The following is a 15634-nucleotide window of genomic DNA, read 5'->3' as shown; positions in this document are numbered from 1 at the left end:
AACAGTGAAGTGGTAATTCAAAACATCTCAATTCCATTTGCTAAGCCAGGGAACTTGCGTCTGAAATGTACTGTACATGTTTCAACTGAGAGCAGGACAATTTGGGTATAAGGATTAGATCCAATTTAGATATGAGGGTTATTTTCCCCCGCTACAGTTATTAGACCAAATCCGTCCCTCACACCCCATGCAACATTAGTGAAAGAAATAGGCCCAGTTTAGCTATGGAGTAAGCAGGCACAATTCCACTGAAGGCAATGGAATTGTATCCACTTGTGCGAACAAAGTGAGTTGGCCCCATGGGGTTGCACAGGGGTAAAGTCAGAAGATCAGGCATTGTTGCAAGGACTAATGTCAGTCAGTTTGGGTTTTTTTTTTTTTTTTCCTATTTGCATTCTTGTATTTTTTATATGTAATCACAAAGTGTTATGAATCTCAAGCCCTGCCGTTTTGTTTTCAGCTGTGGCTGTGCAGTGAGAAACACTATTAAAAGGGGAAATGCTTTAGCTTTTCAGCCAAGCAGCAGGCAACAGCCAAGGACAACTGGGGGCCAGCCTGCTGGGTCAGCAGTAGTAAAATGTGCAAAATCTCAAATTCAAGCTGTAGGCTCTGTCCTTCACTCCTCAGAAGGCAAGGGCTGGGGGACAATACTGAATTTTCATTTTATTTTAAATGCAGCCACCCTTCTCTTCTCTCTGTCAATGAATTTCACCCCAGCTTCCTCTCCACCCCCACTAATCTTTATCCCTTCTTCCAAACTGCCCAGGACCCCTGTAGCCTTTTTTCTATTCCACTGAGCCTCAGTAGTGTCCCTCATGGGAGAGAAGAGATTAGACCTGGTTGTACTAAATGCAAAGCAGATTGTTAACTGTAGTTCCTGCTCTGTCACTCTCTCTGGCTTGCAGGCAGACAGGCTGAATGTATTCAGCCTGGACTGTCTAGTAGCAACACACAAGGTCTGCCTACTATGAGTACTCATGGAGGAAATGGCTGACGACAGTACAGAAGTCACCCTTTTGTTTGGCAATGCTTCCTCAAATTCAGTTCTGCAATACCCAGCAATACAGTAACACCACTCTTTATAAAACAGCCAAAATTTCTCTCAGATAAAACCTTCTGCTAGATCTCTCTGTGCATTCAGGTCTGATAGATGTTATCTGGCTGGTTAGACTGTAAACTCCTTGGCAGCAACCATTCTGCACCTTGTACAGGGCATCTTGTACAGGGCTGAGTATTGTTCTCTCCTAACAAACAAACAGCAGCAATCATTCAAATAATCTACCAACTCAGTCCCGTGCGGCTCAGATTGGAGATGATTTTTTCCATAGTCACGGGTTTTGAGTTTCTAAAGCCCAGAGGCTGAGATTTTAAATGCTGTGTAAGGGGATTTAGATGCTCAATTCCCATAAAAAATGTACTATGAATCAGGTATCCAAATCCCATAGGCAGCTTTCAAAAATGTCATACAAAGAGGATCAACATACTGTAAATATATCCTATACCTAATGCAACAGTCCTCCATAAACTCATGATCTGGTGTCCCTGTTTGCAGATCATGGATATTCTGTCTACATCAAGTGATGATGGGTAACTAAAGCATCAGGTGTGAAGATGAATGCTCCTATAAAAGCCAGCAAGGAGGGAATAAGGAATTTGAAGAAGAATTAAAAGGTAATTCAATGTGTAAAGGCTCTCTTAATTGGCCAGAGTACTGCTGAGTATAAATGTATTGCTTTGACTAGGGAATCCTGCTTGGCTAGATGTGTCACATGGCTACAATATCATAATTTTAAAAATATATAGATCATGGCTGATTTATCCTCATATGGCAGCATGACCTCCACAGCACCCCTTTCTGGCCCACAGCTCTGCCTTCATTGCCCCCAAATTCATGACTGCCTCCCTCTGCCCTTATTTTGGGGGTCAATCGAGAAGCGCACGTTCTCCCCCATTTGGGATAGTCTCATCTCACAGCACCCTCCATGGCAAGACTCAGCCTTGCAACGACTCTGCCACACTCTCCTCCTTGGGACTTCCATGGTCTGTGGTGGTGAGTTGGCCCTCTTGCCAGGTCACTCTAACTAAAGTCTCACCCCTTCTAGGGTACCCAAAGTCCAAATTAAGTGCATAGGAATGTAAATTCTTCTGAGCTCAGTCCTTAAGAGACTCTTCACCTCCTCCTGGGCTCTGCAGAGCTTTCTCCCTGGGCTTTCTCCCTAGATGTCTAGCTCCTGCCATACCACTGACCTTCAAATCTTCTCCCCGGGAGTCCATCTCCTAGCCTGATTCTCTCCAGGCTCGGTCTGAACTTGACTGTGGTCTACCCCCAGGCTGTCTGTCTGTCTGTGGCGTTGGTCTTCTCCCAGGCCTGCTTCAAGAGTGTCCTTTGCTCCTGTTACCCTCTCACTTCAGGGCCAGTCCCAACTCCTCCATGGTTCCTTTCCCAGGGAGAGACTAGAGACTCCAAAACTACCTCTCTCCTGGGTTGGTTCCCCATCTGCCTTAGCATCTCCCCAGTAAGTTCCGCTCCTCCCCTCCTGAGCACGCCCTCTCCAGGTATAAGCAATAGGCCCACTCCAGCTGTTCATTAAAACCTTTTCAGTCTCTAACTCCACAGTAAGGCATTTAAATAACAATTATCTGAATTTCAAAGGTGCTGTGCACCTGCAGCTCCCCATTGATTTCAGTGCTGAGTATGTGGCAGTGCTCAGCACTTCTGTAAATCAGGCCTCTCATATTGAAGAGCTTAAATAGCGATTTAGAAGCCTGATTTTAGCCATCCAGGTTTCAATATTTTAGTCCATACTAAAGCAGATTTTAAAATCTGGGGGAGGGGTTCTTGCAGAAAGTGGGGGGGGAAGAGGGGGGGAAGGGGGTTGGCAGAAATTCAAATACCAAACAATTTCATTCTTTCATAGACTTCCCTGACCCTCATAACTGATACAGCGCCCTTTATCGGATATGGAAGAGACATAAGATCTCTGGAAAGTTAAAATAAAAGAACCCCACTCATGTTAAATTATTTATTGCTGAAAAACACAATCCTAAATCTCCTGATTTCTTTTTCTAGGGGACTATTTCTGCTCTGATGCCTACTTTACATTGGTGTAACACCACTGACTTCAGTGTAGCTATTCCTGATTTACCGAATGGTCTTGTGGATAGCACACTGGACAAGGACATAGAAGATTTGGGTTCTAACCCTGGCACTGCCTATGGCCTGTTGTGTGACCGCAGGCAGTCACTCTCACTCTGTGCCTCAGTTTCCCCCTCTGTAAAATGGGAATAAAAATACTGACCTTTGTAAAATGTTTTGAGCGCTGCTGATGCAAAGTACTCTATAAGAGCTAATTGTTATTATTTATACCCATATAAACAAGATCAATATCAGTCATAGGTTTGTCCTGACTGGATCCCTCCATTTTCATTTTCTAGATAAGCTCTGGGCCCACAAGACATCACTTCTGTATCAGTCATTTGAATGACTATATTTAAAACAGGGAACTTCCCCTTTCAAGCTGTGATTGTGATTTCACCATGCTAAGCCTGAGAGGTTTAATCAAACTTTTTTTTTCTTTTTCTTCCTTTGCCATTTAATTAATTTCTAGCCGACTGTTTCAGTTTATCTTGGTTTTGCTGTCCTGTTTTGCTTTCATTAAGAGAAGATACCACAAGATCATCTGAGTTTAGAAGCCATCTAATGCCTTAATGGCTTGCCAGATATATTGGTTGATTTTGATGGGGCTTTTCTGTGTTCGCTGCGAAGTATCTGAGCCTGTAGATATGATGTGCACTGAGGTGAGTGATAGTTATTTCTTTCTCTTGAGGCAAGGGTGTTATACATGTAGAAAATCAATAATGAAGCTTTGGTGATTATTTGCATGCTAATATCTGATCGCTTTGAAGTGCAGGGAGATTTTTTTTTGGCTGGGGGGTGTCCGGAAGCCTCGAACTGGGAAAGTAAGGCAGGTCTTTTCAGACACACTCCGTGATACTGCTCAGGCACTAATATGACCCTTTTATATGGGATCCTTCTGTATTTGCCAGAAACTGACAGTGTTTTATACATTTCATAATGCTTTGGGCATATTAAAATCTCACATGCATGTCTACAGCAAGACATCAGAGCTGAAAAGAGAACAGGTTATAAGGGGGTTTTTTCCTACCATTTGGGTCCAAGAATTTGTATACACCAGTACAAATGGGCAAGACGATGATTCTCTTTCATGTAGTGGGCAGTTGTAGCTGAGCAGATATATGATTCCAAACCAGAGCAATAATAAAAGGAAATACCAGGCACTCCTTAGTTCTTTTTGTCTGGTCTGGTTCGTTTTAAATTAAAAGGACAGGGGAAGGGGGCGGGGAGGAAGAATGAAGGCAAGATGCTTCTCAGGGTTCTTTTGGTTGCAGAGGGGGGTTTTTTTTGGGAGGGGGCAGGGGAAAGAGACTCATAGGAATTGCCCTCATATTTTATGTGCCACAGAGGCCTATAATAGATTCTTTGCTTTATTGAAGTTGTACAACTCCCATAATCCTCCTAATTGTGCAAAACTGTACCGTGAGGGGAATTTCCTCCTCTGCTCCATCTGGAGACCAGTTTCTGCCCTGAAGCGGGAGGGCTGATCGCTCTTGTAATTTTATTTGAAATGGCATAACGCAGGCACGCTTCTCATTTACATCAGCAGCTAAACCTTTCTTTTCTTTCTTAAATCTTACTCAGCCATTCGCCCCAATAACAAGCTAGGGCAGCGAGTTCCACCAGTTAATTATAAAGTGCGTAAAAGCAGTGTTTTTCTCCCATCAGTCTGGAATGTATTGGTTTTTCTTAGGTCTGTATTTGACATTTCCCTTATGTGATCATCTAGGAACTTCTAAATTAGAACTGTCTCTTGTTATTTAATTTGGGGATAGAGCACATGGGAGCTACATATTTGCTGTCACTCTACGGTTATTTTATATACTTCTTTATATCTCCCGTTATTCATAACTCCTGTTTGTGGTTCTACTATCCGTATTTGTATTACTTGCAAAATTCCTACAGAGTAATGAAAATTTTGAGTGACCTAGGAATAATTGGACCCTCCGCTTGTAAAGAAACTGAATTATTTTGTTACAAGTCAGTTTGCATCAATAGCTTTCTGTCACAGATCCTAGTGAGCATGGCCTGTCGGCCACCCGCTGGGATTGCTCTGGGGGGGAATACAAGCCTTTCTGCACTGGATCTCCTGGGGTGTTAAGCTTTTAGTGCCTAGGAAATGTGACAGAGAGGCCAAGGGAGGAATCAGTGCTATAGCCTACCAAGGCTCAGGCTATTACCCTCTCTCAGAAATGGGGCTTCTCAGCCCACCTGCCCTAGACGCCCCCAGGACCAGCAGACTCCCAAGATATCCCAGTTACTCAAACACACCCCTCTCACAGAACTCCAACCCCAAAGATGCATAGCTTCTGTTCCACAGCTTACCGCTCTCAGGGGCACGCAGTAGTTGTGCAGTGGTTAACATACAGAGATACACTTTGTTCAGAGTTGGTCACCTCTATGCCCTTTTACACTTATGTAAAGCACAGGAGAGTACAGATCATACAAAACAATAAGCACTGAATGCATGACCCTGTCCAGGGGTGCTGAAACTAGGAGTGATGGCGGTGCAGCCATACCCCCTGGCTTGAAGGAGTAATAACAAACATCAAATATATGGTTTCTTCCATCAGCCTAGCTACTACTTCTTAGGGAGGTGGATTACCTGCACCAATGATGGGAGAACCCCTCCTCTTGGCATAGGTAGTATCTACACTGAAGTGCTGCAATGGCACAGCTGTGCCGCTGTAGCATTTTAAGCGTAGACGTACCTGAAATAATCCAATAATCATTTTGGTTGTACATTGAGGCACTACTTTTTTCAACACAAATAATTTTTAAATAACGCTTCTCCTAGTTAGTAAGCCAGTAACATTAAGAAATCTTGTGGTCCAACTGGCACATTTTGGAGCCATTGCTAGTAGGGCGTATTGAGATGTGGTTAAGTAAATAAAAATAGTTCCACCTCAGAGCCTCCTGCCAGGATCTCATAGTTGCTGCTAACCAGTCAAATCAAGATTTCCCAGCATAGGGCTAGCTCCTCACCCCTGCTCCGTCTCCTTTACAAAGAGGCAAAGTGGTATAAAGGGAATCTCAAATTCCAGGATCTGGCTAGGGCAGGATTCCCCCACTGCAGGAACTGGGAAAGAGAGTCCCTCACAAACGCTGGTTTTGTGGGCAGGAAGCAGCATAGCTGGGGGCAAGAAGGACATATCAAAGTCAGGACTGCAGCAAGCAATGCTGCATCCCATAAGTCAATGAACGGAGGCTGCTGTAACTTAGGCCCTCAGGACTGTATAATTTACGACAGGAGTCCCAGAGCTGCCCAGGATCAGGAGGGCACCATTGGCGGCGATTCCATGGGTGCTCCAGGGCTGGAGCACCCACTTACGGTCCCCCTATCAGCTCCCCCCCCATCCACTCCCAGTACCTCCTGCCTGCTGGCAGGCCCAGCAAGTCAGCACCTCCCCCTCCCTCTCAGCATCTCCTGGGGAAGAATCAGGAGTCGAGCACCCTCAGGCACTTTGAAAAGTCGGCACCTGTGGAGGGCACCTTAGGCTATGTCTAGTACTGCGGTAAGTCGACCTACACTACGCAACTCCAGCTACGTGAATAACGTAGCTGGAGTCGACATACCTTAGGCTGAGTTACCGCTGGGGGTTGATGGGAGAAACTCTCCTGTCGACTTACCTTACTCTTCTCATCGGGGGTAGAGTACAGGGGTCGACTGGAGAGCAATCGGCTCTCGATTTGGCGGGTCTTCACTAGACCTGCTAAATCAACTGTGAGTGGATCCATCTCAGAATGTCGATCCCGGCTGTAGTGTAGACATAGCCTTAGTTTCTCCTCAGTTTTGAGTTCTGTGCTGCACCTCTTAGAGACTTGTCCACTTGGGCTGGCCCAGATGTTTTGTCACCCATGGCAGAAAATGTGTTTGGTACTCCCCATGCAGCTACATAAAAGGCACAAGCAAAACACACACACACACACACACACACACACACACACACACACACACACACCAAAAAAAACCCAACCACCCAAAAAATGGGGATTTTTGGCACACTGAATGTTGGTGCCCTGAGTGATCACCCAGCCACCCGTTGCCCCCAGTTTCATAATCAAATGTAATGAAAAAAAGTGTTAGTTTAGTTCTCCATTTGGCAAAATTGTGAAATTCTCAGCACCACTGCATAGCAATACAATAGTCCATAGTTTATTAGACGACACCATTAAAATTATTCACTAATGCAAGGTGAAGCCCACACGCTCCTTGCATCACCCATCTATCGGATGATTGAAAAAGAGTAATTGTTTATAAATAGAAGTGTGTAGATTATCAGCTACTAATAGACTGATACCTGCTCTTAAGTCTGGCTGGCTTCTCTTGGAGTCTGGGGTTGTTACATTAGCAATAGTTTCCAATGAACGTATTACTGTCCAATAATAGAAATTCTCTATTAAAGAACAGAATAGGGTTGGACCAAATATTTTTATATCCAAAATTTCAATGAAAAACTGGGAAAAAATTAAAATGTTCACAACTTTTTCTTTCTGTTTTGGACCAGCACTTGTACATACCTATTCTTCCTTCAAAGCTTAGCTGTGTTTTCTGTAGCAAGTTGAGAGTTATTTTATTTAAGACTTTAGACAACGCCAGTTATATTTAATCTCATGATTTGAGAATCTGTGGAGCAGGCTGGGAAATCTTCAAAGGATTTCTTCTCTCCTTGGAGCTAATTTCAACAGTAATTAAGAGTCTTTGAGGAGACAACGTAGTCTTTTTCTGAAGAGTCCTTTAAGAAACAAGGCCTTGTTTTACTTAAAGGAAGGCTTGAAGTCCTCTGGTAAGTGGTTGCCTCTTCCCTGTGCTCTTATTCCATTGTTTCTGATTGGCAGCCATTCCTTAGGCATTGATTCCATTGCACTTGTGAATGTCAGCCTGTTTGCTAGGCGGTGATCATGGGTTTGAAGCCTGAAATAAAGTTGGACTTTTCATGCATCTCTTTTTCACACAGTCACACAGATCAGCCTACTGAGGACTGTGCTTGACAGTGCATAACATCCTTGTGTTTTAATTGACAATATAGTCTCCTATGAAGTCAGAGGCAGGTCTGGTACATTATAATGAATCCCCCGTTTTTAACTTTGGAGAGGTGAATATATTTGCATAAGAGACAGATTATTCCATTTCCCACTTAGACTGAAAAGTCTTTAAAAGAATTTAAAAGTCTCAGTTTCTCAGATATTAATTTTTGTCCAGTTTCAGCTAACTGTGCGAAGCAGTCCCTTGCTGTGAGTATAAACACAGCTCAGTTCCTCTTTATTTGAGCAGACATTTTCTGTTATAACACAGTATTTTCGCACTCTGAGCCAAGCTCTCTTTTGCAAGATCTTCATAACTCCCTAGTTCTTATTTTACAGTGAGTCTTGTTACAAGACCCACGGATTTATTTATTGGGGATTAATAATTCATACTGTCCTTGGTTAATGAAATACAGAATGATGTGCACTTATTCTTAGCATAAAAGATCCAAGCCTGTGGTTTAAAAACTGCATTCCATGAAGTCCCAGGATTGCATATTTCAGGTTGATATTAAGATTTCATATGTTGCCGATAGGCTCCTGTTCTGCTTTCCTGCTGCTGATCCACCCCACTCCCACTTCTGTCCTTGCAGAATCCAGCAGTTTGGGTTTTTTTAATTGAACTCAGTTTCCTCACCATTAGGCATCTGGGTTTCGGTGGATTAATAGCTCTTTCTCCACTCACTTCACTGCTATCCAGGCCTTTAATCTTGAAGAGGGGATTGTTTGTTTTTAAATACAATGCTACATTAAGGTTTTTGCATTGTTCTAATTCAAGGTTTTGGAATACAGTGGGATGTGACCAGGTATTGTAAGTGCTATAAGATATGTTTTGACTGTTATGTTTTTAAATGATTTATTTCTAAGGAAGCTGCTTGGTAGAATGTGCATGTCAGAGCTTCATGTTTACATTCACAGTATGCCTGTATCTGTGTATTTAATAATATATATATGTATATAATTTCCACAGGTTATAGCCAACAAAAGCTATAGCTGTGAAGATTTAGGACTGAGAGAGATTCCTGAAAGACTTCCAGCCACAACAGAAATCCTTGACTTCAGCTTTAATTTGCTTTCTTCCCTTCACAATTCAACCTTCAGCAAGCTAAAGAATCTGGTATATTTAGACTTAACAAGGTATTGGAAATCTTTGTCACTTCCACTGATCACAAAAGTCGTAACTTATTTTGAATCTGCCATTGCTTACATGCCCTTATTTCAACCTTTTGCAATACTAATAAAGAACTGAAGGCTTCCACAGTATACCATGGCAACCATCTTCACAGCAGAACCTTCAGAGACCCTTGCAGACAACTGTTGCATTGTCTTGCCAATTAAGAATGCCTAGCTATTTGGAAATAGCTTTTTTCTGGGCTCTCTCCTGTTAAGGCCTGGAGTTATTGGACCATTTGCAGGAATGGGTGAAACCTTCACGTCCTATTATTTATGTTAGCACCAACAAATTTGCTGTAGGAAACATCTCACCTGCTTTTCCATGAAAATATCATTCATGAAATGTGGGGAGAAGGAGATTCTAGCCTTGTAAGAAGTGCCCTTATTATAGGGATAAGATTTTGATTGTGTTGATTAGGGAAGGGAAACCCCCCTTACTTAGCATGTCTCTGTGTGACTTTCATGAACAACGTCACAGTCAGGACCTCCACACCCAATCAGCCCTAGACAGTTTTCACTTCCCATTATGGCCTCTTTTTATCTGAGTTTAAAACATAGGGGCTTGTGAATATCAGCTATATGCTGCCAGCAAAGAATAATAGCTTTTAAGTCAAGGAAGACCATAGTTCATTGGGCTTTCTTTGTATGTGAGATTGCATTTCGATTGTTGTTTTTAAATGACCATGTAATAGTGGGAAAATTTTATCAGATTGATTTATTAGTAACGTCATTGGATTATTCTGTTCTTTTCAAGGTGTCAAATTAACTGGGTGTACGAAGGTGCCTTTCAAAGCAATGCTTATCTGAACATTATTGTCTTGACTGGAAATCTACTCATGTTTCTGGCTGACACAGCATTTGTTGGCCCGCAGTCTCTGAAGCATCTTGTCTTAACTCAGACAGGTCTAACCAGCTTAGCATTTATTCCAATGCAGAATCTGGATAATTTAGAGACTTTTGACTTGGGCAGCAATCATATCTCCTCACTGGAGCTCCCTCCAAGCTTTCCAACCAGAAACCTCAAATACCTTGATTTTCAAATGAACAACATACAAAGAATAGCAGCAAAAGACATAGATATTCTGCTGCAGACAAAGAATTTAACTCTGATCTTGACGGGCAATGATATTATACACATTGAAGCTGGGGCGTTCCAGTCCAACTTATTTTACAGCTTGGACTTTGGAGGTTGCATTGACATTTCTGTGGTTTTAGCAGGGATGCAGGAAACCAGAACTCATACTCTTTGGTTGGGGACATTTGAGGATGCAGAAAATGGGCTTCCCATAAACCCTACTATGCTACTGAACCTGTGCAATATCTCTGTGGTGGATATCAGTCTGCAAAAGCGGCATTTCCTTCATTTGACTGCTGCCACATTTCAGTGTTTGAGCAAACTCCAAAGGCTGGATCTGACTCACACCTACATCAGCATGTTACCTCCTGACATCACTGGCATGAACATGTTGGAAGAATTAATTCTCAATAGGAACGCCTTTAAGCACATGTGCAACATTAGCTCCACCGCCTTCCCCTCCCTCACCCACCTCCATATCAGAGAAAATGCTGAGACTCTGGACTTAGGCTCTGGCTGTTTAAAAACACTGTCAAAGCTTCAACACCTGGATTTAAGCCACAGTTACATAGAAAATTTAGACTGCTGCAGCAACCAGCTAAAAGGCCTGAGTGGATTACAGCACCTGAATCTGAGCTACAACAAGCAGCTTCAGCTCCAAGATTTGGCCTTTAAGGAAGGTGCTAACCTGGAGCTCCTGGATTTAGCTTTTACACGTCTTCACATCAATGCTTCCCAGGGTCCTTTCCGCAATCTGCATCTCTTGCATGTCCTGAACCTTTCTTATTCCTATATCGATACCAACATTCAGCACCTTTTACAGGGGCTGCAAAACCTTTTCCTGTTGAACCTTAGGGGGAATAAGTTTCAGTCAGGGACCATTCTGAATGAAAATCTCTTTCACCAGGTACCCAGTTTAGAGGTGTTAATTTTATCATTCTGTGATCTGACAGCTATACAAAACCAAGCATTTCACACCCTCAAGAAGCTAAAGCAGGTTGACCTGAGCCACAACAAGCTTATTGCATTCAGCACAGATGCATTTTCCAATCTCAAGAGCATCTATCTCAATTTTGCCAATAATAGGATCCATATTATACCACGTGACATGTTAACTAACTTATCCGGCCAGAGTATAATCAATTTAAGTTACAATCCACTGGAATGCACCTGCTCTAATATTGGTTTAATAACTTGGTACAAGCAGAATATGGATAAAATTGAAGACCCTGAAGGGACAGTGTGTTGTGAGCCCAAAGCTCTAGCAGGTGCTAAGCTGTCCACTGTAACACTCTCCTGTGGGATCAGTGTTGCAGGAATTGTTTGCACTGTGCTGGGTTTGATATTACTTGTTGCTGTTATCTTGGTTTGGGTCGCACGCTTTTTAAAGAGAAATTACCAACAACTCTAAGTGAAAGATGGCTCCACAACAGTCATTTTAAATAAAGGAAGAAAGGACAGTTACTAGACAGATTCTGAAGAAAAGGTAATTGTTCCTACTTGTTGCTTTGTTCCTGGGCAATTTTAACATTAGTATTGCACGCCCCATTCTCATTCTTAGCAATTGATTTAAGAAAAATTACTATGAAAAAACAAACCAGGGCCAGATCCTGTGAAGAACTTTAGCCACACAAGTAACACAGTAGGGTCCTGATCTATGACAAGGGCTCCTAGGCTCTCTGGTAATACAAATAATAATAAATAGTCCCATTGAAGTCTGCCACTAGTCCTCAACTATAAGCTAGCACTGGGGCCTCAGGCAGCTGAGTGAGCTAGGGGAATGTCACCGAGGAGGAAAGGGGTGAGAAATGAAGTGGGAATACTGGTTCCCCCAAATGAATGGGCTGCTCTGAAGTCAGAATTTAGAAACCAGTGCTATCTGAATGGCTGAGGCAATAGCACGGCTGGTCCTGCACACATGGTTGCTCTAGAAGAAAATTAATTAGACTGGCCTCTTTCCTGATCATTGTTCACTGAATCACTGGGTGTAGGTGAGATGCAGGGCCTTATTTCTTGCCCTCAAAAGTGGTGGGCAAGGGTTTGTGGGGAATCAGGGGAAGCTTGTGGGGGGAACTAGGGGGAAATCAGGGCAATCTGAGAAACTTTGCAGTCAGTGGCCAGAAGGGAACCTTTATCAGGGAATATCTAGGCACAATAGTTCATGGCTTGTCTACTAGCCTGTCACCCATATCTCTTCCATACAGGGGTGGCTCCAGGCACCAGCGCAGCAAGCACGTGCCTGGGGCGGCAAGCCGCGGGGGGCGGCCTGCCGGTCGCTGTGAGGGCGGCAGTCAGGCGGCCTTCAGCGGCACGCCTGTGGGAGGTCCGCCGGTCCCGCGGCTTCGGCGGCAATTTGGCGGCGCGTACGCCGAATCTGCATTACCAGCGGACCTCCCGCAGGCGCACCGCCGAAAGCCGCCTGACTGCCGTGCTTGGGGCGGCAAAATACATAGAGCCACCCCTGCTTCCATATTAACTCTTCCTCCTCCCTTAGCTCCTGTCCACTTCTTTTCCCACCAGTAGCCCCTCACCTTTTCCTCAATAGCTCCTGGCACCCCTTTCCACCCCTCACCCCACCATTTCCCCCCCATCAGCAGCTCAACCCCCCTGCTGTAGCATTGACCCTGCTGCAGCCAGTTCCTCCTCTCTGCTGGGCCTGGAAAAGCAGGAGGAATAGAGCAGGCAGAGATGCTGCAGGTACATGAGAGAGGGGGCCGGTGTGTGTGTCACAGGACCCTTATGCATTTTGCAGTACTGAACATGTGATGATTTAATGAGTAAACATTGTTTATTTTCTCCATATACTAATTGTGGAGCATTTGTAACAGGGGTCGTGACAATGAGAATGCACCTTCACAGCTGGGCTTGTACGGGGGCAAATAACTGAGCCAACAATGCAGCTGTGATTGTGAAATGCAGTAATAATGACAGCCAGGGCCAGGCATTTCCTGAAAGTTGATGGCCAGCTGTTTTCAATTCCTCCAACTGCCAGGAAGTGCCCAAAGCTGGAGGTCATTACTGTTCAAATGAGTCACTCTCCTCAGAGCAGAGAAGTCCTGTGGATCCTTGTCTGTAATGCCCTTTACTGAGGGGCCTGAGAGGACTCAATCACTCACAGGTTAATTTCTCAGCCCAGCAGGAGCCCCATCCCACCTCCCGGCTCCTGCTTCCACTCCCCAGGCAAGCAGCACCCTTCCCTCCCCCTCTGAGGGGGGACCAGGGAGAGCTAAATAGGTTTCCTTGTGGGTCACAGCCCCCCTAACTTCCCTGCTTCTGGCATGTTGCAGGTTCTCCCAATTCAACCTGCCTCCCGTCTACTGGTTCATGGACTGAGAGAGGGGTCAGGAATATGCAGCAAAAAGATGGGTCATGTCAAGAGGTCAGATCAAGTGAAGAGGGAGGGAGATTCCTGTGTGGGGACCATCTCCACCCAAACCTCACCTTGCCATTCAAGCAGCCAGAAATTCTCCTTGCTCCCCAGGACCACTCCTCAGCTGAAATCACAGATATCAGTTATATGTCGCACTTACATAGCACCTTTTGTCAGAGGAACTCAGAGGTTAGTCTCACCTCCCCTTGACAGATGCATGAACGGAGGCAGAAAGGTTAAGTAACTGGCCTCAGGTCACATAATGTGTCAGTGGCAGAGGTGGGGAAAGCACCCACATACCATGAATCCCAGTTTTTCTTCTCAGTTTTGGTTTCAATGCTCTGCAGTGCACTATTGTAGTGGCATGGGCAGTGGGATGGGATAGTTGCTCAAGTACCCAGGGTCCAGAGCAGGATTGTATTCAGAGCTGCTAGCCCCTCCCACTTCCTGCACCATTGAGGCTACTCTGCTATTTTTAGTGCACTAGCTTGATCAAAGCTGATGCACATACGTCTACCGAGCTGGAATTTACACCTCCAACTCAAGTGTAGACATGGCCACAGAAAGAATGACAAACTAGCACATAAGAAAGGAAGACCTTAGGGAATACAAGAAGATATTCAGACCAGGATCATGAATGTGTGTTTGCAACTCTTGATATTTTAAAATATGCTCTAAATATTGCAGGCATTGTACTGATTTTTCAGATGTATTAGTAAATTTGCCGCTTTTTGTACAAATTCTATTGGGTACCTAACTTTAAAATGTGCTTTCTACATTGAAAAAAGATGCTTGCAAGGTTAATAAATAAAAGGATTTTTTGGGGACGGGGAGGGACATGCATGGACCCAAACTGTGGTATGTAATCTATCATTTAAATCAGCTTCTGTACCAGATGACTGGAGGATAGCTGATGTGATGCCAATTTTTTAAAAAGGCTCCAGCAATTACAGATGAGTAAGCCTAACTTCAGTACCAGGCAAATTGGCTGAAACTATAGTAAAGAACAGAATTCTCAGACACATAGATGAACATGATTTGTTGGGGAAGAGTAAATAGGGCTTTTGTAAAGAGAAATCAGACCTCACCAATCTATTAGATTTTTTTAAGGGGTCAACAAACATGTGGACAAGGGTGATCCAGTGGATACAGTATACTTGGACTTTCAGAAAGCCTTTGACAAGGTCCCTCACCAAAGGCTCTTAAGCAAAGTAAGCAGTCATGGGATAAGAGGGAAGGTCCTCTCATGGATCAGGAACTGGTTAAAAGACAGGAAACAAAGGGTAGGAATAAATGGCCAGTTTTCAGAATGGAGAGAGGTAAACAGTGGTGTAGCCCAGGGGTCTGTACTAGGCCCAGTCCTATTCAACGTATTCATAAATGATCTGGAAAAAGGGGTAAAACAGTGAGATGGAAACATTTGCAGACAATACAAAATTACTCAAGATAATTAAATCCAAAGCTGACTGTGAAGAGTTACAAAGGGAGCTCACAAAACTGGGTGACTGGGCAACAAAATGGCAGATGAAATTCAATGTTGATAAATGCAAAGTAATGAAAATTAGAAAACAGAATCCCAACTATACATATACAATGATGGGGTCCAAATTAACTGTTACCACTCAAGAAAGTGATCTTGGAGTCATTGTGGATAGTTCTTTGAAAACATCCACTCAATGTGAAGCAGCAGTCAAAAAAGCTAATAGAACGTTAGGAATCATTAGGAAAGGGATAATACAACAGAAAATACATATTTATCATAATGCCTCTATATAAATCCAGGGGATGGATCACTTGATGATTGCCTGTTCTGTTCATTCCCTCTGAAGCACTTGACATTGGCACTGTCGGAAGA

The 15634-nt window shown here is 43.7% G+C and overlaps 1 protein-coding gene across 1 annotated transcript; it reads left to right on the top strand.

Annotated features, from left to right (window-relative positions):
* The first annotated feature begins 3708 nt into the window (after positions 1 to 3708).
* CD180 (CD180 molecule) lies at positions 3709 to 11820 on the top strand. The gene is made up of 3 exons (XM_024209367.2): positions 3709 to 3798; positions 9132 to 9298; positions 10089 to 11820. The coding sequence occupies exons 1-3, from the start codon at positions 3709 to 3711 to the stop codon at positions 11818 to 11820; spliced, it is 1989 nt and encodes a 662-aa protein (XP_024065135.2).
* Positions 11821 to 15634: the final 3814 nt, after the last annotated feature.

This window comes from Terrapene carolina, unplaced genomic scaffold (assembly GCF_002925995.2).
Source record: "Terrapene carolina triunguis isolate 2854851 unplaced genomic scaffold, T_m_triunguis-2.0 Scaffold69, whole genome shotgun sequence".
NCBI lineage: Eukaryota > Metazoa > Chordata > Testudines > Emydidae > Terrapene > Terrapene triunguis.
The sequence above is the reverse complement of the archived record's forward strand: the minus strand, read 5'-3'. Positions and strand labels throughout refer to the sequence as shown.

What these genes read in the sequence shown, in the direction of transcription:
- CD180 (XM_024209367.2), top strand. Translation starts at nt 3,709, where the DNA reads ATGGCTTGCCAGATATATTGGTTGATTTTGATGGGGCTTTTCTGTGTT. An exon ending in TAGATATGATGTGCACTGAG is followed by an intron (nt 3,799 to 9,131) that starts GTGAGTGATAGT and finishes TAATTTCCACAG; the next exon opens with GTTATAGCCAACAAAAGCTA. An exon ending in GTATATTTAGACTTAACAAG is followed by an intron (nt 9,299 to 10,088) that starts GTATTGGAAATC and finishes GTTCTTTTCAAG; the next exon opens with GTGTCAAATTAACTGGGTGT.